Genomic DNA, 27,939 nt, shown 5'->3' with positions numbered 1-27,939 from the left:
TTTTATTAGCTGGACTAAGGGGCGGAGGTACAAATTAAAAAGTATAGGGCTGATGGCCGAGCCCTGTGGGACCCCCTGTCCTACACTCCTTGGTTCAGAGGTGAATGGTGGAAGTGAAACCAACTGTTGCCTGCCGTCAAGATAAGATGTCAGCCAGTCTCTTGCCCCCTCAGTGATCCCGCACTCCTCAAGTCTCCTGACAAGGGTCCGGTGGCAGACCGTGTCGAACGCGGCCGACATGTCGAGCAGCACTAAAAAGGCTGCCCGACCACTGTCGACACGCGAACGAAGATTGTCCAACACGGTCACCAGCGCGGACTCCGTCCCGTGGCCGGGGCGGAAGCCAAACTGGTCCTCATCGAACCAGCCGATGTTTTCCAGGAAACCTGAGAATGAACGAGTCAGCCATTTTTCCAGAATCTTGATAGGAAAAGGGAGCAAGGATATGGGCCTGTAGTTGGAAAGACAGGCAGGATCCAAAGTGGTTTTTTTAAGCAGAGGTGACACTACTGCTAATTTCCAGCATTCTGGCACCGATGACGACTCCAAAGATTGGAGACAGATCGAGAACAAAGGCAAGAAAAGGTCTGCATGGAAGACCTTCCAGAATTTGGGGGGCAGTGGGTCAAGCGGGGACCCCGAGGACACCGTTTGTGCCACCTTACAAAATTCCTCGAAGGAGGGGGAAGGAAAAGACCTTAGTTATTGTGTTTAAGAAGACACGAAAAACACAACTACTGGGTCATAGATGACTGCTTTTATTTAAAACAAATTGGACATTGTATTCCATGACAAAGGAATACTACTCTCTCATCAGTCCACTCTAAAGCTTAAGGTCACTGTCCTCTTGTTCACTTTTAGAACGCTAATGAAGGCAATGTGAGGCCTTTTGTTAAAGCCAGTCTTAAAAGTGATTGCTGCCATATATTTATAGATAACAAAAAATGCACCTAAAAGCCTTGCCAGGTTCAAATCATCAAAATTACTTGGTTTGGGTCCAGTAATGGCTCAGTAGCGGTCCCTGGATTCCAGTCATAGTTAAGTGGGAGTCAGCAGAAGTCAAAAGGTTAAGAACCACTACCTTCTAGTAACCACTTATAGAAAGTGGATATTGATGTCTAGCACCCCCTTGTATTTATATAACAGGCAAAATTTAGACTATTGTACTAGGATGGCGACGTATGGTACCTAATATTCGAGGCATATGAGCTGCAGAATACATACTTGTGCATAGATCGCCATCTGGTGGTGGGCTCTGATGTTTGCACTTTGTTGTTGTCTTGGAAGAAGTCTTTGTATTCACGAGATAGGTGACTCCTCCTTTGGCCGATAGTGTGTAGGGGCTTCAAGTCCATCTTTAGATTGTTTTTTTTCTGCCATAGGATTCGGCTGTGACCTGCTGCTCTCCGGTTCGGCACCGTGTTTCCAACCTTTTTTCAATGTGCACCCATCAACACTCAATGGTATTGTTTTGTTTGCGTGCCTTTCGACGCTCTAACCTTTAAATCCTCGATTCCGGTCGTCTACGCAGGCCGCTGGGCCTATCAGCGCCATTCGGGCTTACGGCAAATGGAAAGGACTCAATTTAAAAAATGCCCCCAGTGTGGAGCTAAATTTCCACACAGTGACCACCACAAGGTCTACAACCTTTGCCTCTCACCAAAACACGATGAAAAGGATTGCCAGGCCTATGCTTCTTTTCGCTCCAAGAAGACTATTTGTGATCGCCGGGCTCGGTGACACGTTGTGGTTCAACAGGCTGCACCAGTGGCATTCAAAAGTTTTGACGACGGCCCCGATGTTCCAGAGGCAGAGGATTCGGAAGAGCTCAAGATCGTCTCTGAAGCTGAGAACCCCAACTCCGAACATCACATCACTCCAGGTCAACGAGTGAGTACAAGCTTCTATGCCCCTGCACCACCCAAAAAACACAAGGCTCTGGTCAAAACTTCGCCTGAAGGCCTAGTTCAGGAGCAAAATAAAATTTCAGAAGCCCCACCTCCTGGCCCGGAGGCCAATACAAAAGAAAAGCCTTCCGGCAGCTTGGGATCGAGCAAGCCGCACCTGGTTACCCATAAAACACCATCAGTGCTGAAAACAGGGACACACCCTATTCCCGTAACACCCAAAAAGGCCTCGTTATTGAAATCTTCGGCACAGAAAAATCATAAAGCCTCGGAACCGAAACAGCACCAAAAACCTTTCCGATCCGAAGATGGTTTTGGACTTGACACCAACATCGAAGCCGACGGAACACAAAACCCCTTCTATAGCTCCAGAGTCCAAATAAAAACCACGATCGGAACCCAAAAAATCGGGATCGGAAGCAGACAAAGACCAGGAAGAACTGTTTGGGCCAGATCCTATCGATCTGAAACAAAAGACATTACATGTTGACCCTAAAACAGGCCATATTGGCAGTGTTCCAGCAAAGAAGAGAAAATCAAATACCTCACACTCTCCTGAGGTACCTGTGAAGAAAAGAGACTTTGCAACCTCACCCTTAAGACTCTCTTCTCCTGTTCTTCCTACCAATCCTTTATCTCCTACACTCTTCTTTACTCACCCTTACCACCACAGGATGAGGATGATCTAGGGGAAGGGGGTGGATACGATACGATTGTGGAGAAGTGTGGCTCAGGGGTTAGAGGCGGCAGACCCGGAAGCTGAGATCGGCCCTGGACCAGGGTTCAATTCCCAGCCTCGGCGGGTCTTGGGCTAAAAATTCCACTGACTCGATAATTCTCGCTCCGGTGCCTTCTCGACTCACGGGTTCGCACTCTGCGACTCTGGGCAATAGCTTGCTTAATCTCCACAACGGCCCCTCGCGGCGGGATGCCTGGCTTTCACCTTGTGTATACCCTGCCGGGGTTATCTCACAGGGGAATACCAGGACGGGTTCCCTAAGCAAGCGCCGGGACACCCACTGCGGGTAGCTGTGCGCTATATAAGCTCAATTACATTTACATTTACATTTACATTAGATGACCCTGATGATAACACTGTTCCACCACAAGATACATGGGATGATTACAACACTCCCACAGACTAACCAGATATTCCTGATACAGATTTATACCCTTCTGTAGTAGGGGATCTCTGTGTATAGTCATAATCTAGTGAATAGTCCCGCCCATGTGCGTGAACCCCGGCAATCAAAAATAATCTCTTAAGTTGTCAAAAACATGCAGAAACTGCAAAGACACTTAAGAGAGAATTTAAAGACAAATAATGCAGCCTATATCCACAGGTTACACTGTCCAGTACTTCAACTAGAAATTCCACCAATTAACACCACACATAATAAGCCTGCCCAGTTTCTACCATAGAGAAACTTGCCTCCCCCAGTAAAAGACACTGGAATGATAGAGAGGAAGGCATGGACAGACAATCCCCATAGGATGCCATTATGTGGCTTAAATAGGATACTGTGCCTTTAAGAGAACTTTCCAGAACGTCTCCCAGTATCCCAGAATGCATAGCAGGTCCCTCTAATTTCAGTTCTTTTTTCCGGCTCCTGCTTACAGGACCCTGGCATTGAGCTCTCCCTTGTTTCAAGGGTTTATTGGATATTTTGGCACTTTTGTGTTTTAAAAGTGTTTCAGTTTACTTTCTTGGTGTTCTCTTTCTCTTTTGTGTGCTGTTTCAGGCGTTTTAGGGCTCTAAAATGCCTGGCCTTTTTGATAAGTGCCCAGCATGTGGGAGGAAGAAGGCGTAGAGTGATCCCCATGATGTCTGCATCGTCTGCCTCCCTGAAGATCATGTCCCTGAGGACTGTGTCATCTACCAGCAGTTTACTGCTCGGACTCTGAGGGACAGGATGAAGATCAGGCTTTCTGGCCTTGAGGAGAGGCGTCTGCAGGCTGCAGGTGGGTCTGGGCAGGCTGGGAAGGGTCCCTCCTGCCTCTGCTGAGGCCTCTGGGGGGCTCCCCAGAGGCAGGAAGTCCAGCAAACGGTCCCGGTCTCCGTGGACGTCGATTGCATCGACGACTATGTCGAGAGGGATGACGGCGGTGTGCTCCCCTTCTCCCCGGGGCTCCGGGTCGAGACGGCGTGACGGCTCGACGTCGAAGATCATGGAGAAGTCGCCGTTGAAGCCACCGTCGACGTCATCGTCTTCGTCGACGTCAAGGTCTTCCTATTGACGTCGAAGGCGAAGTGACAAGGATCGACGCTCGCCGTCGAGGCGACACCGTCGATCGCCGTCGAGGCACCGGTCGACGTCGAGGGCATCAAGACTGAGACGTCGACGCTCGTCGTCGAAGAAGGAACGCTCAACGTCGCGGAGGCGGCGTACGACGTCACGGAGGAAGAGGTCGACGTCGAGGGGTCGGCGTTCGACGTCGAGGAAGAGAAGGTCGAAGTCGCGGAGGTGGCGTTCGACGCCGGAGTCACGGAGGCGGCGTTCGACGCCAGAAAAGCGACGCTCAGCGTCGAGAAGAAAGAGGTCGGCATCTGGGAGTCGTTCAGCCTCTCCAAAACGGCTCAAGAGGGATTCTAGTCCCAGAAGTCAGGCTGCTTCTAGTGGAGGGCGCAAGAGGAAGCGATCACCTGCTGAAGGGGCTGGATCTCAGCCCCCTTCGCCTAAGGGGTCACCGGGCTCGGTGTACTCAGAGGTGTACACGCCGCCTCGGTCGCCAACTCCTCCTCCTGTTCCTAAAGAGGATCCTCCACCCAAACCTCCACTTCCTTCAGGCGACCCACCACCACCTCCTGTCCCTCAGTATGGGCCCGCCCCGCAGCCGAAGGTTCCTCCGCCGAGGTCCACTTCGCTGCAGTCTTTGCCTGTACCTCCTAAGGGGACCCCAAAACCGAAACCCCGAGAGGAGCCAAGGAAGACCCCGCCACGGAAACCGGTGGAGCGGCAACGGGCTGGCAGGTCTCGCTCTCGCTCTGGGAGAAGGGAGAGATCGCGACACAGATCGTCAACGAGGTCGAGACGCCGCCATAGGAGGCGCGAATCTCGCTCCCACACAAGGTCCTCTGGTACCAGGGACTATTCTCCTACCTTGTCGGAGTCACCGGACACGAGGGTGTCCCCGATTGATGACCTGGTGGCGTTCCATGATGTCCTTTTAAGGGGCGCTGCGAAGTTGGGCATATCCTTGACGGTGCCTACTCCTAAAACTTCAGTCATTTTTGAGCCATTGCATCAAAAACACCTGTCTCGTCCTCTCCTGCCTCTGGTGCCGGGCCTGGAGGAACCGGCTATGGCCCTTTTTCTCACCCCTGCGGTGACGAAGGCGGCTCCATCGAGGTTGCTGAAAAAGTACCGGGCTCCCGATTCGGATCCGGCCTTTCTGAGGACGGAACCCCCTCCGGACTCTGTAATTGTGACGGCGGCCCGCAAACAACATGCCACCACCCCGTCATCCACGGTTCCCCCGGATAAGAAGTCCAGATGGATGGATTGGGCAGGGAGGAAAGTCTGTGGAACTTCCGCTACCTCCATGAAAGCTGCGAGTGCCACGGCGCTGTTGGGCCGATACGACCGCGCCCTCTGGGACTCCCTCGAGCGATTTGCAGAGCACTTACCTCGCGAGAACTTCCAGGAAGTGCTGAATGAAGGGATGCTGGTGGCGAACCAGATTATCAGCGCTGCAGCGGACTCTTCCCTGTTGGCTGCTCATGGGTTTTGCCATGGAGTCAACCAACGACGTCACGCATGGCTCCGGCTTACGTCCCTGAAACCGGACGCACAGCAGAGGGTAGCCAACCTGCCATTCTCCGGTGAGACCCTCTTCGGGAAGCATGCGGACGATGAGATGGCCCGCATGAAGGCGGAAGCCGAGATGCTCATGGCTGTGGGCCTCGAGAAGCCTAAAGAGACGAAGAAGACGTACCGCCCTTTCCAACGGCGGTTCGGTGGGCAAGGCCGAGGACGTGGCCAGGCTTCTAGACAGTCGCAACATCAACAACAGTTCCGTAAACCGTTCCAGAAGCGCTAGAAGGGCAGAGGAGGCCAGCAGTCGGCTCCGGCGCCCAAGGGCCAGGCTGGGTCTAGGCCCTAGGAACCTACTTCCCCCGTATCTGTTACCCACTCCGGTAAGGGGAAGCATTCAATTTTTTCTGGCAGAGTGGAGAAAAATTACTCAGGACAAGTGGGTGCTGAATATTGTTTGCAATGGATACAGTCTTCGGTTCACCAGCCCTCCTCCAGCAATTCCACCGGTCAGCTCGCAGTTTCAGCTGCGCGAGCTTCAGGCGGAAGCGGATATCCTGTTGAGGAAAAGGGCGATAGAAGACGTACCTCTGTCTCAGAGAGGAGGAGGTCTGTACTCCTGTTTTTTTCTGGTGCGCAAGAAGGACAAGAACGAGTTCAGGCCCATTCTGGACTTGCGACAGGCAAGCAAATGGATTCGCAGGGAAAAGTTTTGCATGCTGTCGTTGCATCAGATTTATCCTCAGTTGCAACAGGGAGACTTGCTCTGTGCTATAGACCTACAGGATGCTTACTTCCATGTGCTCATTGCACACAAACACAGGAAGTTCCTGCGGTTCCAAGTCGGCACCAATCATTATCAATACACAATACTCCCATTCGGACTGAAGTCTGCGCCGAGAACATTCTCGAAGTGCATGGCGGTGGTAGCAGCACACCTGAGGAAGAACAAGGTGTTCGTCTACCCGTACCTGGACGATTGGTTGATCAAGGCATCCTCCTTCTCGGAAGCGCGAGCACACTTTCAGAAGACGTGCGTTCTCTTGAACAAGCTGGGGCTGCACATCAACATGGCCAAGTCTGTCCCGACTCCGGTCCAATGCATACAGTACTTGGGAGCCTCAATCAATACGCTGTCAGCAAGCGTGTCTCCTTCGGAAGGCTCAGGCTCTTATGACAACTCCATCTACAACAGTGAGGACAGTGTCTTCTCTACTGGGATCGATGGCCTCTTGTATCTTCCTGACGCCACACGCACGGCTGCACATGAGACCGCTGCAGGAGTGCTTGAAGGACCAGTGGGATCAGAGGAATGGATCTTGGGACGACAAGATTCGACTGTCGCTGCACGCTCTTCAGTCTCTGAAGTGGTGGTGTTCAGCGGAGAATCTCCTCAGAGGGGTTCCCTTTCACAAGGACATTCCCACGCAGACTGTCGTGACGGATGCTTCTCTCCTGGGATGGGGAGCGCACTCCGGGACTCTACAGATTCAAGGGACGTGGTCACAGTGGGAGGCCACGTATCACATCAATTTCCTGGAACTCAGAGCTGTTCACTTGGCACTGAAGGCCTTTCTTCCGTCCTTCCAGACCAACTTTCTGCTTGTACAAACGGACAATACTACCACGATGTACTACCTCAACAAGCAGGGGGGCTCGAGATCACGCTCTCTGTCACAGGAGGCGCAGGCGATCTGGCACTGGCTCCTAGCCAGAGGATTGACGATAACGGCTACCCATCTGCCAGGTGTGCAGAATGGTCAGGCAGACGCACTGAGCAGGCTGGTTCAGGAAAACCACGAATGGGTCATAAACGACGAAGTACTAGGAGAAGTCTTCGCAAGGTGGGGAACTCCAGACGTAGATTTGTTCGCCACCGCCGAAAACAGCAAGTGCAGAGACTTCGCCTCCAGGTACTACCAGCAAGGGACGCTGGGGAATGCGTTATAGATCGACTGGACGAACAGCTTTCTGTACGCTTTTCCTCCCATTCCTCTGATTCCGGCAGTGCTCATCAAGCTGGCCCGGTCCAGGGCTCGGATGATACTCATTGCCCCGGAGTGGCCCAGGCAGTGGTGGTTCACGGACCTACTTCACCGGTCTCTCCTTCCTCACATTTGGTTGCCGTGCAGGCTGGACCTTCTCACCAAGTTCGGGGGACGGATGTTACACCCCAACCTCTCGTCTTTGAGTTTTGCGGCATGGCTCCTGAGATAGTGCAATATGGCCATCTGAATCTGCTTGAAGATTGCATGGACATACTGAAGGAGTCTAAGAGGCCTTCCACTCGAACTTCATATGCTTACAAGTGGAAGAGGTTTTGTATCTGGTGCCAGTCTAAGAACTATGACTATGTCATCCTTCCTTACCTTTTACATTTGGCGCAGTCTGACCTTAATGTTCATTCCATTAAGGTTCATCGTGCTGCATTGACTGCCTACAGGAAATGCCCTTCACAGACTTCCTTTTTCCAGATCCCTGTGATCAAAAATTTTCTGGAAGGATTGAAGAAAGTATTCACTCCTGTCAGGCTTCCTTCGCCTTCATGGGAATTGAATGTGGTGCTGTCCAGATTGATGAAGGAGCCTTTTGAACCTATTCATAAGGCTTCGTTGCAGCACCTGTCCTGGAAGGCGGCGTTCCTCGTGGCCATTACATCGGCCCGCAGGGTGAGTGAAATTCAGGCGTTGTGTTGTACTGAACCTTATACTGTGTTTCATGCTGCTAAGGTTGTTATGCGCACTCACCCTAAATTTCTTCCCAAGGTTATTTCTGATTTTCATGTCAACCAGACCATAACTTTGCCTACGTTTTTTCAGAACCCTTCGTCTCCAGCAGAACGGTCTCTCCATTCCCTGGATGTTAGGAGGGTGTTGAAATTTTATCTGGATAAAACCAAGGATATTCGTAGGTCTGACCAGTTGTTTATTAATTATGGATCAGTCAGGACGAGTCTTGCTACCTCTATACAGTCCATCTCTAGGTGGATTGTGTCCTGCATACAATTATGTTACCAAAAGGCTAATAAGACCTTAGGAGGTAAGCCTAAGGCTCATTCCACCAGGGGCAAAGCTGCCACGACGGCTCTGCTCCGTAACGTGCCGATTGCTGAAATCTGCAAGGCAGCCACTTGGAAGTCGGTTCATACCTTTGCTAAGCATTACTGCCTGGACACTGACGCCAGGGCAGACGCTCAGGTTGGGCAGGCTTCGCTGCGGAATTTGTTTGCACAGTAGTGGCGTTATTTTCTTCTCCACCGCCGCATTGGTGTGGGGATGGGCTTGCCATTCTATTCACTAGATTATGACTATACACAGAGATCCCCTACTACAGAAGGAGTAGTTTCTGTCCTGTAACTCCAGTTCTGTAGTAGGGGTATCTCTGTTATAGTCATAAGCGCCCGCCCTCCTCCCCGGTGGAGATATTTCGTCTTGTACGGAATGCGACAGGTCTGGCGTGCTTCGCCTTCAAAAAGAGCTGATGAACTGATGCTATGCATTCTGGGATACTGGGAGAAGTTCTGGAAAGTTCTCTTAAAGGCACAGTATCCTATTTAAGTCACATAATGGCAGCCTATGGGGCTTGTCTGTCCATGCCTTCCTCTCTATCATTCCAGTGTCTTTTACTAGGGGAGGCAAGTTTCTCTATGGTAGAAACTGGGCAGGCTTATTATGTGTGGTGTTAATTGGTGGAATTTCTAGTTGAAGTACTGGACAGTGTAGCCTGTGGATATAGACTGCATTATTTGTCTTTAAATTCTCTCTTAAGTGTCTTTGCAGTTTCTGCATGTTTTTGACAACTTAAGAGATTATTTTTGATTGCCGGGGTCCACGCACATGGGCGGGACTATTCACTAGATTATGACTATAACAGAGATACCCCTACTACAGAACTGGAGTTACAGGACAGAAACTACTCCTTCTAGGCTATTCCGCCCAGACAACAATATAGGTTTTAGTCCACTCAATAATAGGGCTGTGCAATATCCTGGGATTGAACTGCATTCAGACCCCATGGAAGAGGATTTCCTACTAGATACATTTGCTCAGTCACAAAAATTTACACAGACATTACCCATGCTTAAAGTTGTCATTAAACATGCACCAGACATATTTAAAGACCCTGTCAGGACCAGGATTCTCAATCCTCGGATTAATAAAAATATAATCCTGCCCCTAATGATCCAATTTACATTAAAGATTATTTGGTAGTCTATAGTGCAAGAAAACGTGCTAATTCCCAAACCTCCGGTGATGCCCCACCTCCAGACAAAGAGTCTAAACTGCTAGGTGCTTCAGGAAAACGAGTTGCCTCCCAAGCTGCCAATCACTGGAGAATAGCTAATGCACAAGCACTTCTTGCCAGATATGACGGGGCTAACTACGATGAGTTTGAAGATCTTATTCAACATTTACCTGACCAATATAAAACCAAAGCCAACGATCTGATCCAAGAGGGCAAATTAATTTCAAATGCATCCATCAAATGTGCCCTCGATGCAGCAGACACCGCATCTAGATCGGCCAACATCAGTGTCTTACTTCGCAGACTTGCATGGTTGAGCATTTCTGGCTTTAAACAAGAAGTGCAAACAACTATCTTGAATCAACCTTTCAATCATGAACACCTCTGTGGCTCAGCTGTGGATACAGCTTTGGAGAAAATGAAAAAAGATACAGAAACTGCAAAATCAATGGGAGCATTACAATCTCAAACACCACGAGGTTCCTTTCATTGCTCCTTTTTTGGTGCGGATCCAAAAACATTAACACAGACATTACTTCCCCCTACAAAAGTCTCAATCAAACATCCCCCAACAAGTAATATTTTAGAGGTGGGTACAGAGAAAATAACATCAAGGGTAGAAGCCGAGGTAATAACTGAACCTCCTCTACTACCAAACAATGACTTCCCTCCTCTCCTTCAAGACCATTCCACTCCGGTCGGAGGAAGACTCTCACAGTTCCTGCCTGTCTGGAACTCGATCACTACAGACATGTGGGTAAGACAAATTATCCAGTATGGTTACTGCCTGGAACTGACCGCAACTCCCCCAACCATACTGCCCAAACAATGTGCAATGTCAAAGGAACATCTAACTCTCCTCAAACAAGAAGTTCTCCCACTTTTTCAAAAGCATGCAATAGAACCAGTTCCCATTCAGCATCAAGGAACAGGGGTTTACTCCCTCTATTTTCTCATCCCCCAAAAAGACAGAACTCTCAGACCAATACTGGACCTCAGACCTTTAAATATCTTCATACAATCAGACCATTTTCACATGGTCACTCTTCAACAAGTCCTCCCACTACTCCAACAAAATGACTTCCTTTCCACTCTAGATCTCAAGGATGCCTACTTCCATATTCCTATACACCCTGCGCACAGGAAATATCTAAGGTTTGTAGTGGACGGTCAGCACTATCAATTCAAGGTCCTCCTATTCGGAGTGACCACAGCACCCAGAGTCTTCACCAAATGCCTATCAGTAGTAGCCGCCCACTTGGGAAGACAACAAATTCATGTGTTTCCATACCTGGACGACTGGCTCATAAAAGCCAATTCCTACAGCCAGCGTGTTCACCACACTCGCCAAATAATTCACCTGCTCCACAACTTGGGGTTCACAATAAACCTCACCAAGTCAAATCTTCAACCGTCCCACTTACTTCAGTATCTAGGGGCCCCAATAGAAGCCCTTGTATACCCCAATCCAGTCAGAAAAGTCAGTATGCAAACCCTCATAGCAAAATTTCAGCCCCAACACTCACTACCAGCTCGAGTGTTCATGCAACTAATAGGAATGATGGCCTCCTGCATTCTCATAGTACCTCACGCAAGACTGCAGATGCGCCCTTTACAAGAATGTTTAACATGTCAGTGGAACCAGGCTCAAGGTCACCTTTTAGATCTGGTGTTGGACAGCTGCACACGTCACTCTCTGCAGTGGCGGAACACACAAAACCTTTCCAAGTGGAGGCTGAACCAAGACCCAGTTCCACAGATAGTGTTAACAGCGGACGCATCGCTCACCGGCTGGGGAGCTCATCTCTTAAACCATACAGATCTGGGCAGGTGGACCCCTCAACAAAAAGTGCTCCACATCAATCACCTAGAATTACTGGCATCTTTCCAGCATTAAAATCATTCCAGCACATCTCGTCAACAAAACTGTCTTTGTCCGCACCGACAATATGACAGCTACGTTATTGTACACAAAAACAAGGAGGAACACATTCTTTGCAGCTTTCTCAACTAGCGCAAGGCATACGGAGATGGGCCATCACACAAAAGATATACCTTCTAGCAGAACATCTTCCAGGAGAACACAATCAGATTGCGATCTGCTCAGTCGTCAGACAAAGCACATCTACTTCATCCATTTTTCCACATGTGGGGCTGATGGAGCAGTAATTTCTTCTGGTAATTTCTCAATGTAAAACTCTCATGCTACCTCTAATTTACCGCTGAAAAAGGTGTTGGGCCCTTCACACCATATATTACCTTCAGGAGACTTTAAATAAAGATGAACGGTCAAAAATGCAATTATTATTTAAGCCAATAAAGAGAGTTGTTGAGTATTTAAAGGGTTTTATTTTCTAGTCAAAAGTTAATTTTTCTCTGACCCTTTATTCATTAGTAAAATATCAATCAGGTTACAGAATTTGGAAAACAGGAAAAATAGCATTAATAAAGAATACAATACAGTCTGCATATAAGCATGACTTGTAGGAAAGAAAATGTGGCGTAAAATGTCATTCAAAACTCTTGAAGAGTTTCTAAGAAAAATTGTCTTGCAAGGCTAATCAAAAATCAAATAGTTTGCAAAAATCTTCCATTAAGAGAAATAAATGCAAAAGTCAAATAAATCTTTTCAGACCTAATTAATTAGTCAAAGCATAAACTTAAAGTTTAGCATCTAATTCTATTTTAATCAGCTGCACTCTCTGTCTGTCTGTGTCTAAAGAGGAAAACAGCCCCTCCTTCACCAAACCTCAAACGAATGTGGCCTGCAGTGCCAACATATGACGTGCCAAGACTTGGGAAAAAAATCACCAGGGAACCCCCCACCTGACTCTCCTCGGACGCCCAAGGCTGAATCCCGTGACGATCTCGTACCTAACCCATAGAATGTCTGGTCTAATCTGTTCCTTCTCTCAAGAGCTCACACACCCCCTAATGAGCCTAGAAGCCAAAGCCCCGCCAGAGAGGTTATTATTTATACTCTAAATCTTGGCAGTCCACACAAAAAGGTTACATCTTTAGGAAAACCTGTACGTGATTGATCAGCCACAATAGCATGAGTTCTCACTACCTTGACTCATTCTAAAAACCTGACTTTACCAGTTTTAACAAAATAAGCATACATGAATAATACATTTATAAACATTTGCAACATTTACTAGGAAAAATGTGTCATTCTAATTCTTCCTTCCTTCCTTTCAAAGCGCAATCAGGACGGATACTTTATCAAACTGGTACATTGGCACAATCACCCGAATGTACAGTTCAAGATGTCCTTGACTTCTTCGTGGTTTGAGTCAAGCTGGTGTCTGCGCATGCTCTCTTCTCTTTCAAAGCAAGCCATAGCCTTGCTGGTTTCACAGGCAGCCATTTAATGGTAGGCCCAAAAATAAAACAAACACAAATAGAATATTAACTTCATGTAAATCAGCCCATTATGTTTCCCAACTCCATACTAATACCCCTTATAAATGTTTACCTAGCCAAGCTATTAGTGTAAAGAAGCTTTTCTATTATTTATGACAACATGCAAAATAAATGTGCAACATAGCATTTTTATGCTTTAGTGTAAAATTTAAAAGCACACACAGTTTATATAGCGCACACAGTTATTACAACACACACAGCAACATGCTTTAGTGTTTTAGATAGCTTTTCATGCAAAAAAGCATTTAGCCCCCTGCGTAGTGTTTGGTGCATTATTAATTCACACACATTATAAAAAGAGGTGTTATTAACTGAAAATATTTATCAAAATATGCAACAAGTCAAAGTCTCTTAAGACAGAAATAGTGAATGTAGATTATAAGGGATGAGCTGGGAAAGAGAGAAACATATTCTATTAATCTTCAAAGCTAAAAAGGCCACTTTACTCTACATTGCAAAAATACATGTTAATTCAGCAAAAGCATTTCAGGCTAAATAGGCCTCACTTTCATGTTTTTCATGTGCCATGTTTTTAACTTGCACCAAAATGTGTGTGGCAATTTAAATGCAGTCTGACTGAAGCACAAAAAATAAAACAATGCCTGACTGCAGATGAAATCTGCTCCATCAGGGCCACCCAGACATAGATCTGTTTGCCGCAAACGCAAAATGCCCAACCTTCGCCGCCAGGTATCCACACCCATTGTCCAACGGTAATGCAATATGGATGAACTGGTCAGGCAAATTTCGTACGCTTTTCCAACCCTCGCGCTCATTCCATTAGTAGTGCTCAAACTCAAACAACGGTCTCTCAAGATGATTCTGGTTGCTCCAACATGGGCCTGGCAACCATGGTTAACAATACTCCTAGAACTCTCAGTAGTTCCACAACAAAAACTACAACTCTCCCCAAAGCTTCTTCCACAGAACCATGGAGCGATAAGGCATCCAGCTCAACTAAACCTAGCAATCTGCTTCCTAAAGTCCTAGAGTTCGGTTACCTCATCCTCCCACCGGAATGTATGAACATTATTAAAGAAGCTAGATGCCCTACTACTAGAGCTTGCTATGCAACCAAATGGGAAAGATTTGTCATTTACTGCAACAACAACAAAATTGACACACTAGATGCTTCAATTCATATTATTTGCTATTTACTGCATCTACAAAGATGTAATCTGGCATACACATCCGTAAGACTACATCTTGCTGCCATTGCCGCTTACCTACAAAACTGACAACATTTGTCATTGTTTAGGGTACCTGCTATTATAGTCTTTATGAAAGGCCTTAAAAGGATATTTCCTCCCAGTATCCCACCCTCTCCAGTGTGGAATTTAAACATTGTCCTTACTAGGCTCATGGGTCGTCAAGTGGAACCTCTGCACAAATGTGAACAGCAGTTCCTTACATGGAAAGTAGCTTTCCTTGTCGCAATCACCTCACTCAGGAGAGTAAGTGAGATCTAGGCTCTAACCAGACAAGAACCATTCTTACAAATACATCAAAACAAGGTGGTTCTTAGAACAAATCCGAAATTCCTTCCCAAACTAATCTCTGCTTTCCATATTAATCAATCTGTGGAATTACCCGTTTTTTTTCCTAAACCAGATTCTGTAGCATAGAGAGCTCTTCACACACTTGATGTCAAAAGAGCTATACTTTATTACATTTACAAAACTAAACCTTTTAGAAACAAAAACCAACTGTTTGTAGCTTTCTCTCCACCTCATAAAGGAAACCCCTTCTCCAAAGCTGGAATTGCCAGGTGGATAGTCAAATGTATTCAAATATGCTACCAAATGGCAACACGCACATTAATAATTCCCCCAGTGCGCACTCAACACGCAAAATAGGGGCATCCATGGCATTCTTAGGGAACATTCCCTTAGATGACATTTGTAAAGCAGCAACATGGTCTACAACACACACGTTCACTAAACACTATTGTGCAGATGTGCAAGCAAAACAATAAGCTTCTGTGGGTCAGGCTGTTCTTAAAACACTTGTCCAGACCTCTGCAACAGATAGAGGTGACCACCGCTAAGGGAGAGCACTGCTATACAGTGTATGCACAAGTATTTATTCTGCAGCTCATATGCCTCGAACGGAAAATGCTACTTACCAGTATGCATCTGTTCTTGGCATGTAGAGCTGCAGAATCACATAAGCCCACGCACCTCCCCGGTACCTCTATCTGTTCTAGAATTATCTTACTTAGATACATTACAAATGGACATCTTTTCTGTTTCTTACAAACTCCATCATTTCCCGTAATGGCTGAAAAAAACCATCTAAAGATGGAGTCGATGCCCATGCGCACTAGCCTCCAAAGTGACTACAAAGACTTCTTCCAAGACAACAACAAAGTGCAAACATCCGAGCCCTCCACCAGATGGCGATCTATGCACAAGTATGTGATTCTGCAGCTCTACATGCCAAGAACAGATGCATACTCGTAAGAAGCATTTTCCTTTGTTGTGTTCTTACTTATTGCACTGTTCCTTTAATCATACTCATTCTAAGTTATGTCATTACTGAATGTAGAATGTTATACATGTCATGTTGATGTGCATCCTTTGTAAGGATCAGTTACTCCTTGATGTTGATCTTGCTGGATTACATGTACTGTGCTCTTCGAGTGAATAAAGGATCTTCTTTAATTCCTTTGAATCATCTTCATTTCACTGGCGACGAGGATTCGAAGAGCAGAACCTACGTGGGATATTTTTAACCCGATTTAATAATTTTTTATTTTTTTTTGTGGTTCCATATTATTTCAATTGGACTGGGAAGGACATACGGACTGGAAAGGACATTTGCTGTTTTGGTGAATATATCAATTACTTGTTAACTACTTTTTAAAATTATATTTTGGGTGCTTGAGCCTTTTTTATTGAACTCCTTCGTAGCGCTGTACTTTAAGAAATTGCTACGTTTTAAATATTTCAAGCGTTTTTATTATCGAATTTATTGACTTGGCTTTAAATACGAGTGGATTTGCGGAAATTGTGTGACTTTTGATGTTGAGGAAACGAAGTAAACAAAGCGTTTTACCTTTTGCCGTTTTGCCTTCAACACGTCACAACTCACATGCACTTCTGCTCGCTCAACAGCTCGCACCATTCCCTTTTCAAAAATAATCACCTTGTTTATGGATTCTTCGTGACTACCATCAGCTTCTCCCTTCTGTTCCATCTTCGAGACACAGAATTCGACGCTGTGATGACTGACGCTCCGCTTGGAATTATGGGTATTTGCGTGTGACGTCACACGTTTCGGCGGCCTTCTTAAGTAAACTTGAAGTCGAAAGAAGACACGGAGTTCTTTGTGAGAGACTTGAAGGGGAATTTAAACAATCGTGAGGAAGTTTACACATTTACTTAATCTGCGCATTACCATCAGCGGTGATTCGCACACCTTTCACACTCTCATCAGCGTGTTACCACCTACGGTGATTCGCACACCTTTCTCCATTTTTTCTTATTTTTGTTTTATTCAAACAATGTTGATGACTTAAATTAGCGTTTTACATTATTGAACCACTATAAGCATATTATAAGTTGATTATTGTATGTGCACTAGCTTTCTTGCTATTAATACTTAAAGTACTTAGTCCAGCATCACTCAACATTTTTATTTAAATTGATTTGTTAGGTTTCATATTTTACAATGACTCAGCCTAATTATAACATTAGTCCTCCTCAGGCATTTTGGGTATCTGGCAATGAACCACCACTTAAATGGTTGGAGTGGAAGCCATATTTCTGTAATTATATAGATGCCTTAGATGAGGATGGAAAAATGTCTCGTGCTCAAAAAAAGAGACTTCTTCATTCCTTAGGTCCTGTTGGACTAAAAGTATATGAAACCATGACTAAACCCTCTTTTCCTGGGGATTTGAATGCTTATATGTTAGCGCTTTTACATTTAGACACTTACTTTGCTCCTAAAGTGTGTATTGGCGTAACGAGGTATACATTTTTCTCTAGGAAACAGACTAAAGATGAAAACATTGACCATTTTCTTGCTGATCTTAAAAAATTGTCATTGGATTGCAAATTTGGTGTACTACAAGAGGAGTTAATTAGAGACCAAATTGTTATGCATTCTTACAATGCTTCCATACAGGATAGGTTATGGATAAATGGAGATTCTCCTTTAGATGATATTCTTGCCATTGCACGCAAAGCAGAAATGTCTGGCAGGTGCGCGAATGTGATAAAGAATGATAATAGTGCACTGACTAATGAAGTAGTTGGCAAAGTGAATGCTACTGATAAGAAGAGGTTTAGCTATAACTCTAGGCAATCTTTTGGTTCTAACAACAAATCTTTTTCAACTAAACATCCTCAATCTTCCTCGAATTTTAAACCTAAATGTTACAGATGCAACAGTTTAGAGCATTTGGCTGATTTCAAAGGATGTCCTGGCCTGAAAGCTAAATGTTCTAGTTGTGGTTTGAAAGGTTGACAAAAGCATGCAACAGGAAAAAGAAGAGTAAAGTAAATTTTGTGAATGACATTGATGAGGAAGAAAACTTTGAGAACGACATAGAGGATAATCTAGTAATGAATGTTCATGATAAGTTAGTTTTAAGAATAAGAGATGAAGACATGGTTAACAAACCTATTTGTACAATGAGTATTGGGGGAGTAGTTGTCAAAATCTATGCTGATTCGGGCTCACCTTATACCATTGTTAATGAAGAAATGTGGAAATCTTCTTTTATCCAACATGTTGGTGAAAAGCATTTCTAAGAAAGGACCACCTGTTTTAGGGTGGTTTGACTAAAAACAACTTCACATTATCTTAGATCCAAATAGTAAAGAACAAGTTCTAGTAGTAGATGATAGTTTGGTTGTTACTGATGGTATTTTAAAGAAATTTCCGAAAGTTTTTAGTAAATCTTTGGGAAATTTAATTGGTTTTGAACATAAGATTATATTGAAGGATGATGCTTGTCCAAAGGTACACAAGTGTAGAAATGTGCCTATCTTAGTGAGAGATGAAGTCAGTAAAGAGCTGGATAAACTTGTTTCTACTGACATTATTGAGCCAATTGAGGCGAGTGAATGGGTTTCGCCAATTGTCGTCGCGAGACGTAGCAATGGTAAAATCAGATTGTGTGTAGACCTGAGATATTTAAACAACAATATTGTGGTTGACAAGTTCCCACTTCCTAAAATCAATGAGATGGTTTCTAGTATTGGTAATGCACAATGGTTTTCTACTATAGACCTATCGTCTGCGTACCACCAGATTTCTCTGTGCCCTGAATCAATGAAGTTTACATCCTTCGTGACACCTTTTGGTTGCTTCCGTTATAAACGCATGCCGTTCGGCTTAGCTTCAGCGGCTGCAGTTTTCAAACGACTAATGTACCAATTATTTAAGGGAGAAAAAGGTGTCAGATTTTTTCAAGATGACATTCTTGTTTTTGGAGATGATGAAAATGAGCATTTGTCAAGACTACATAAAGTTTTGAATATTCTTGAAAGCAAGGGCCTTACCGTTGAACATTCTAAATGTAAATTTGCTCAGAAGAGTGTAACTTATCTAGGCCATATCATTGATGCTGAGGGGGTTAAACCTAAACCTTCTTTGGTTTCAGCTATCTCCGAGGCTCCTGTTCCTACAAGTAAAGATGACATTAAGTCATTCTTAGGAATGGCTGAGTTTTGCTCCAAGTATGTTCCTAATTTTGCGAGTGTTTCATATAATATTCGACAACTTTTAAAGAAGGGTGTGAAGTTTGAATGGTCTAAATCTTGTAATGAAGATTTCAAGAATATTAAGAACGCTATTGCCCAAACCACTGCTCTACACAGTTTCGATCCATCTTTGGAGAATGTGATTACTACTGATGCTAGTAACAAGGCTCTTGGAGCTGTTTTGGTGCAAATAGATGAGAAAGGGAAGGAAAATGTAATAGCCTATGCCTCAAGATCTCTTTCTCCTTGTGAAGAAAAGTACCCTATAATAGAAAGGGAGGCCTTAGCTTGTGCTTGGGCGCTAGATCATTTCAAATCTTTCGTTTGGGGTAAAATGTGGTTATTACGCAGCGACCACAAGCCATTGGTAAAGATTTTGACTACCGAAGGGGTTATCAATGCTTCTGCTCGCCTGGCTAGGATTTCTATGAGGTTACAGAATTTCATTTACAAGATTGTTTATGTGCCAGGTAAAAGCAACGTTCTTGCCGATTTTCTGTCAAGGATGCCCGTAATGTTAGAGGAAGTTGATAATAATGATTGGAATGAATTACAGATAGCATATGTTCATGATGAAGGTCTTTCAGCCTTCAGCAAGGAAGAATGGAATAATGAGTACTTGGCTGATGAATGTTTACAGAAGGTAATTTCCTACACAGTTGAGGGTTGGCCAGATAAAAAAGATGTGTTGGATGGTATTTTAAGACCTTTTTGGGAGGTTAGGTCTGAACTCTCTGTTGCTCATGAGACTTTATTAAGGGGTGAAAAAATCGTTCCTCCTGGTGGTTTGCGTGAAGGAATCATTGAACTTTGCCATGAAGGTCACCCTGGGATTGTGAGATCCAAATCTTTGGTAAAGAATTTATTCTGGTGGCCTGGTTGTGATTCTCAAATAGAAAAGATTGTTAGAGATTGTGTAATTTGTGCTTCTGCAGACAAAACCTTGCGTACCTTTCGTCCTCCTATGTTGGAGTGTTCTCCTCCTGAGTCTACTTGGGAATCTGTTGCGGTGGACATTATGGGTCCTATTCAAGATCAGGATGGTTCTCATCGGTATTTAATTGTCCTCATTGATTTGTTTTCCAAATGGCCGGTGGTTAAGGTGGTAGAGAGAGCAGATACAGATTCTGTTTTAAGTTTCCTGGATGAAACTTTTGTTACTGAGGGAATTCCTTCTTGCATTCTCACCGATAATGGTGTTCAGTTCTTATCCGTAAAAGCTAAAAGATATTTCAGTAAACTTGGTATTAGGCATAGAACAACTTCTCTTTATAATTCTGGTGGTAACGGAGTCGTAGAACGTTTTAACAGGGTATTGAAGAATACTATTCAACTTTCTATTAGTAATAATCTGGATTGGCCAACTCAAGTTGGGAAAGTTGTTTGGAATTATCGTATTACTGTTAATGATTCTACTGGTGTTTCCCCTTTTGTCTTAATGAAAGGTAGGAGCCCACGTTCTAAAACTATCCCTACTTGGTTATTTTCAGGTGAAATTGAGCCCTATTCTAAGGATTTAGTTAAGGCACGGTTGGTACAGGTCCATGACAAAAGTAAAAAATATCATGATTTGAAGCATGGATCAAAAGAGGTTAAGATAAATGTTGGTGATTGGGTTAGAATAAAAAAACCTTTAGAGGTACAGAAAGGTGAGTCTACCTTTTCTAAACCTTTCCAAGTAATGGAAATTTTAAAGAATTCTGTTAAACTTAGCAATGGGAAAGTTTGGAATTTAAGTAGAGTTGCCAGATGTAATCGGAGTTGTTCTTCTAGGCCTGATTTTCCTAACACCCTTTGGAAACCAGAAGATTTGGATGTCGATGACTCTAGTGGCAACGATAATTTATTTAACAATTCTGGAGTGGTTAGTTGTTCTAGTTCGTGTGATATCCCTAATTCTAGTGTGGTTGTTTCTGTAAGTGATAACTTAGAGTCTCCTAGTAACATCTCTGAGGATTCGGTTGTCACTCCTATGGAAGATTGTTTGGTTACTGGTGAGGATCCTACTCTCCGCCATTCCTCAAGGAATAGGGTGGTTCCTTTGTGGGTTAAAGATTATATCACTAACAATAGTTAAGGGTTTTATCACAAACTATAGGTAGTAGTTTTTTCTTTTATTTTATATTTGATTGGAAAAGTTTCGATCCACTTAATGTATGTAGTTTTCTTTTTCTTTCATTTTTATTTTATTATTAGAAAGGGGGATGTGTTGTGTTCTTACTTATTGCACTGTTCCTTTAATCATACTCATTCTAAGTTATGTCATTACTGAATGTAGAATGTTATACATGTCATGTTGATGTGCATCCTTTGTAAGGATCAGTTACTCCTTGATGTTGATCTTGCTGGATTACATGTACTGTGCTCTTCGAGTGAATAAAGGATCTTCTTTAATTCCTTTGAATCATCTTCATTTCATCCTTTGATGATATTTTTAAAACGTAGGCTCTCACAAATGGTTTAGGTTTGGGATGGGGAACCAGAGCAAGATGCCTTAAAACCTTACTACGCTGAAATGTTCTTTTAATATAGCTGTTCTTTATGAATATTTTTATGAACTATTATAAAAAGAATATTTATTCGTTCTTTTATTAGTCATTCATTTCATTAGTATACTCTACATAAAACACATCTTTATAACACAATTGTGCAACAAAGGCTGTAATTCTGTATTCTTCATCAGGTGGTTTCTGAGAAACACCACAAGACGTCCATCTAATTTGATGGAAAGCTTGCAACAGAGAGAGTCTGCTGCAGTTGGAAAATTTTCCCAATGAGGGCCAAATGTTTTCTTTAGTGGAAGTAGTAGGGGGATTTGAAATAACCCTGGAGTTTTAGAGTTGCCTAAAAACGAACTCAGTTTCGAGACTGATGAAGAATGCCTTATGTAAGCTTCAGTCGATGTTCCATCCTTTGAAAGGCAACAGTATTGAATATTTCTGTGTGTTGATTTACTTAAGCATACTCAGTAGAATGTTGAAAGACTTGTCTATAAAAGCTCACAATTCAGTGTCTGCAAATGTGTTTTATTGTCCAATCGTAGTCTCGCTTAAATACCAATTATTTCATTAGCCTACCCATAGTTGGCTGGCTTTATTGTGCCCTGACATGTTTCTCCCCACGACCTACCCAAATTTCCCCTTGAGTGCTAGTAGTTTTCTCCAGAGCGAACTTTAAAATAGGTTCACCTAAGAACCTAGAAGTTCTGACCTCTGGTCAAAGCTGCGGCCATGCACTTAACCTGCGATCCATTATCCGTTGTTAGTTATCGAGCACACCAGCTTTTCTCATTATTTAAAATGCCAGCATTATTAGGCCCAACTACAAGCAAATCACAGGTATAAATACTATTTTACTATGTAAGTACTTTGAAATGTTTCAGGCAAGAATGCTGTTAAAAAAATACCCGGCATAAAACATGGACTTTGCTTGCTGTGAATTTGAAAATGTAGGTTGCTGTTATTTCTTTGTAGAGGTTTTACTAAAATGTAACATTTGACGTAGGACAAAGCGAACTGCTTCTGATCATGTTGTTTATTCTTTGTATCTTCAGAAAGTACAGCCTGCAACAGAGATTGCAATTGGCGAAGTAAAGCAAAAAAACCGGAAGCGATGGGGACACATAACAAAGGCACTGAAAGGCTCCAGTAATTGGGATGATTTGGCAGACATAGACTTTGGTTCTTCGGCTGCAAAAACTGACCTGAAAATGGATAACAATAAGCAGAGTAGCGATGCTCTTTCTGGGTATGTTTCAGTGGTTTTATTATGGTATAAAAAATATCTATTTCAAGGTTTCACCGCAGCTGGCTTGCTGCCTTTTGGCTGCTAACCACAAGGTTATATATGTGCAGTAATAAAGTCCTGTGCATAGACGGTTACTAGTGCTATGTGCTTTTGCACTTGGTTGAATGACATAAAACCAAAAGAAGACGAATTAAGGCAATGGGGCCTTCACTATAGCTTCAGTTAAGATACCATGGAAAAGAAGGAGGAACTGGGGTGAGCAAAACAAAGGAGCAAGAGGTAGGAGTGACAAAGGGCAACTTGCAGATGACACGCTTTAAAGATAGAAGCTTGGGTGAGAGCAAAGAGGAGCAGACACGAGTGAGAAGTGAACATTGAAGAAACAGCAAGGAAAACGAGGAGTTGACCCAGGTAGAGGCCTCTAGTTGTAAAATTGTGCCAGTTAGTTTGCAGTATAGGCACTTACTTTGAGTTGAAAGGAATGACTGATAAGCCAATAGTGGGAAGTGAAAGTGATTGACAAAGTCTCAAGCCAATAGCTGAAGGAGGCTGGTCCAAAATAGCCCACTGTCTGTATGTATTGTAAAATCCAGATAAAAGAAGCTTCGAGAACTGGGCTCAGAATTTCTTGTGACTATAATAAACAGATATCGGGATAACATCGTTTATTGTTTATGGAGCTTAACACCTGTTGAGTCCACCTTGGGGCCTTAATCTAGCTAATGCATTCGTTGTCTGGAAAGGCTTTTCATATTAAACATATGTTGATGAACATGTTTCCTATTTCCACAGATTCGAAAGTGTCTTGGACCTAAAGTCTACAGACAAGACCAGTTCAATCAATGCTGCACATCCATATACCTCATTTCCTAAGCAGCATACCACAGCATCGCAGACCCCTTCTGCTAAGCAACACTACTTGATACATTCCAGATATCTGCCGGGTATGTATTTTATTTCGTTTTGTGTAATGTCTTCCCATTGAATGATCGAATATATTGCAAGCAGTAAACCAAAACATACACTTTCTAATATCTAGAATTTAATCATTTTCGTTTAGAATATGTCTACGGAAAGTGTTTTAGAATATGAACTCTAATATGAGCAACACAATTCCTTTTATTACCACAAGAAATAAACATACATCCTTCCCATCCAATGTGTGTCCTACTTTGCTTGGTAGGGCTATCCAGTAAAGGGAGTCAGAATTGTTTGTTTCACACCTTGACAAACTTAACAGAAAAGTAGCAAAACCGTGCTTTATACCTAATGGTAAGTTTTGTTTCGTTTTATCAAAGTGGACAAGTGCTCACAGTGAACGAAATAAGTGCTTGGGTTAGATTTTTTTTTATCTTTTCCACTTTCATAACTGCTTTGCGTGAACATGATTTATTTAATTTTTAAACAATTGAATCATTGTGTTTTGTAGGTGTATAATGCATATTGATTGGTAGACACTGAATTGCGTTGCTGTTTTTCCCGGCACTGTTTATGCTCTGTTACCATGAAATAAAATGGTATGCTGGGTCTGCTCTTGCCGCCTATCGATGTGGGATCACCACAAACCTGATTAACTTGCTTAGGTTCAACATATGAGAACAAAACTTCCAAGTTAGTTCTGAACTCGTAAAACTGTAATTTTGTGACTGGTAATAAACGTGCATAAAAAAATTAATGATTTGGCCCTGCTCCAGCCCTACTAGGATTTCAACGGCACTAACCTGTCAAGAGATACCTCAATTTCTTTATATGCTATTCTTTTTAAGGTGCGAGAAGTCACTTCTTTTTTTCTTTACATGATCTCTCTACATTTTATCCTTAAGAATTTGAAAGAATTATCAAAACTAAATACAGTAAGGATCTGTTACTAGCATTTTGAGGCTTTTGTAGCTGGGAACTACATATCATTCTTCCAGTTGCCATTTTAAGTTCGAGTCCTGGAATTTATGTGAAATACATCATAGATTAATTAGCAAATAAACAGCAAGTGAAAAAAATGGTTGCTTCAAATTTCCCTTAAACCAAAGGGGTTTGCCTCATTGGCTAAACTATAGTTAACCTCACTGAAAATATAATGATGACATCACCCATATGTAATTGCCCAAAAGATGCATAAGATTGCTGTAAGCATTAGCAAACTATGTTCTAGATGTAAAGCTGAAGTGGGAACATATATGCATACGTAATGGAGATATGTTGACAATCAGGACTGCTGGACAAAGGTTGTTAGTAAGTTGAGAGAACTAACAGGTTGGAATATCGCACAGGCAACCACAGTCTATCTACTATGAGGTGTACCTCTCAAAAAGAAAGATAAACGCACTAGGGAATTTATCACGAAGGGACTTGCGCTGGACAAGAGGATGAAGGTAATGAATAGGAAGTGGCCAAGTGCCCCCGCCACCCCCTCCCCCCCCCCCCCCCTCCCTTGAAGATCTGGGTATGGGATATGATAGAAATAGATACAGAAAGAATATGAGTTCCAGGCGACACAGTCTTTATTGAACAATAGGTCGTACTTTGAACTTTTAAAATTTAGTATTGAAAAACTCATTTATCCGGCAGATGGCAAGATACGATAGACATGGTTGTGTATTACAGTTGCTGTTTGATTCGTAATGGAATATCAATTTATGAATAGGTGGGTATAACAATATGTTATGATTTAGCTCAGCCTTTTCATTGCTCATTTAATGTGAGATGATACCTTAACTATCCTTCGCTAGGGATTGCCACTGAATAGCACCCTAACATTATCTTGGTGATGACCCGGGTTGCCACCAACTCTCATTTGCAAAATCGGGGTAGTTCTGCTTCGAAAAAAAGTATATGAGCAAAAAAGATAAGATGACACAAAATGTACACAAGATGCCAAAATTACAAGTATCAGTATGCTAACTGTAAGTAGCCCATAACACAGCTAAATGTACTTCTCAGCATCTAAGAGACTTGGGGGCACATGCAGCAAGCTAGGTAATTGCGAGTCCTTAATAGTAATTATTAAGGAATCTCAATTGCCAATGCATGTAGTTTTCGCTAAAATATTAGTGATTCCTACACATTCCCTAATTGCTAATCGCAAATTGCGATTAACAATTAAGGAATGGCTTCCCATTCATTCCTATCGGCCCAGAGGCCCATAGGAATTAATGGGATTGCATTCGCAATTTGTGGGTACCAAATAGGTATTCGCAAATTGCGCATCCTATTTGCAAGGGTGATTGGGGGCCAAAAGGCCACCCTGATGCACCCCAGAACTGGTAAGTACATGCCCACTTGGCACTAAGAAAAATGCAAAAAATTGCATTTTTCTAAGGATATGCAAATTACCACCAACTTGAGGTTGGTGGTAATTTGCGAATCCTTAAAGCAGGGTCTCAATTTTTCCATGCTTCCTGCATTGCGTTTAGGGAATCGCAAAATGCGATTCCCCAAATGCATTTGCAAAATAGGTAATCGCATAAATTGTGATTCCCTACTTTGCACTTTGCTTTGCGCTTGATGTATCCCAAATAGCTCAATACCGGTTGCAAACGGGTCAATTCTGCAAAGCGACCCATTTGCGACCGGTCTTTTGCTTGATGCATGTGCCCCCTTGATTCTAATTCCCTCCTTCTCCACTTAACCCCAATACGTGAACTTGGTCAAAGCCCATCATCTTAGTGAGCCGTATTTGATGGCTCAGATGGCTAATGCATTCACGTCAGGGATCTGTATTGGAGCTCAGTGCCATCAAATGTTGCTGGCCATCTTTCATACATCGATAAAATGAGTACATTGGCCTGGCAAATAATAAGCACCTGTTATTCGTGGCTAAAATGCCCCTAGAAGTGAACATTCTCTTTGCATAAGATATGCAAGTTATGTTACTCTGACTCAATTCTTTTCTTCAGCTAGATACAGAGCCCTTACAGCCAGCAAAAGTATCATTTTAGCCCTCTATTAATTCATCAACACAAATATGTGACATTTTGAGCATAAAAGAACGCATTCTTTGGTCACTGATCTATTTTCAGCCATTGATTTTCTGCATTTCTGTTACGCAACACACTCCTAGATGTGTGTGAGCCAACAAATTTATAGGGAGGGCTTAGCCAACTGTCTGGCTTGGTCCTAAAAGATAAAGCACGAACTGAGCCATCAAAATATTTGCCATGTGAATCATGCTGCAATAGTCATGTCTCAAACTGTTATATTACTTAGTGATAGTTTCTAAACCTGAATTTAGAGGCATCAACAAACCATCCCCTCTGCCATTACACAATGCCACTAGTGGCCCAAGCAAAAGCTAATTGTCGGGCGGCCAGAGTATATGACCTGTGCTGTAATTGATGTAACTACATTATAGTATGTCTTCCGACCGAAAGCAATGTATTTCCTGTCTGCATTTATTTTTAAAAACAGAAAAATACAGAAAATTGTGCTTCTTTTGAGAGAGACTCCATGATGTTTTTCATTAATTACAGGCAACAGCGGAGCTGATAGACAGCATGGAGAGTTAAAAAATACATAGATTGATAAATACAGTTGGAAATGTTAAAAAAATAAATACCCTAAAACCGGGATCCCTAATAATAGTCTATTACACCATGTACATTAGAGGATTTTGAACCAGAACCGATTTATTTCAAGGTGATTTGAAATAGGATCATCAAACAAAAGGGGCACAGACAAGTAAAATATTGGTCTAGTATCACACTGGTCAATCAGAGAAGCCGAAATTGAACCCATGTCTTCTGATTATATATTCTACAGTTGATCCACTGTATGGGTATGGGGTTCTTTCACACGTTTAACACCAGATGACAGTGCTTTGTGTTTAATTGTTTGATGAGATGAATTGGTAAATGCACACGGTATTATATGTTAAATTAAGCTGACTCAACGTGTTTCTAAAAAAAGGAACAATTTCAGTTGAAGGAAAGCAGGGTCCTCTTCTATGTTGATGAAAGTAATCCATTTCAGGAGCAGCTCAATGAAGTGCAGAGCACTGATGCACACAGACCTTCTGACATCAGATTTTTTTCCATAGTTAATTACTTGTCTTGTAAAAACTTTATATCGATCAGTGTAATCCTAAAACCATTTTAAACAAAATTCATCATCACATTTAGATACAAAACTAATAAAAGAAAAAAGGTGTAC

At 43.1% G+C, this 27,939-nt stretch overlaps 1 protein-coding gene across 1 annotated transcript in view; it reads left to right on the top strand.

Moving 5' to 3' along the window:
• Window positions 1-27,939, top strand: part of CILK1 (ciliogenesis associated kinase 1) — a 412,784-nt gene that overhangs the window by 206,976 nt on the left and 177,869 nt on the right. The window contains exons 10-11 of the mRNA XM_086926426.1: window positions 22,601-22,794; window positions 23,587-23,738. Of these exons, the coding sequence (XP_086782552.1) occupies window positions 22,601-22,794; window positions 23,587-23,738 (346 nt within the window). The remainder of the gene's footprint in view (window positions 1-22,600; window positions 22,795-23,586; window positions 23,739-27,939) is intronic.

This window comes from Lissotriton vulgaris, chromosome 6, assembly GCF_964263255.1.
Source record: "Lissotriton vulgaris chromosome 6, aLisVul1.2, whole genome shotgun sequence".
Classification (NCBI taxonomy): domain Eukaryota; kingdom Metazoa; phylum Chordata; class Amphibia; order Caudata; family Salamandridae; genus Lissotriton; species Lissotriton vulgaris.
The sequence above is the reverse complement of the archived record's forward strand: the minus strand, read 5'-3'. Positions and strand labels throughout refer to the sequence as shown.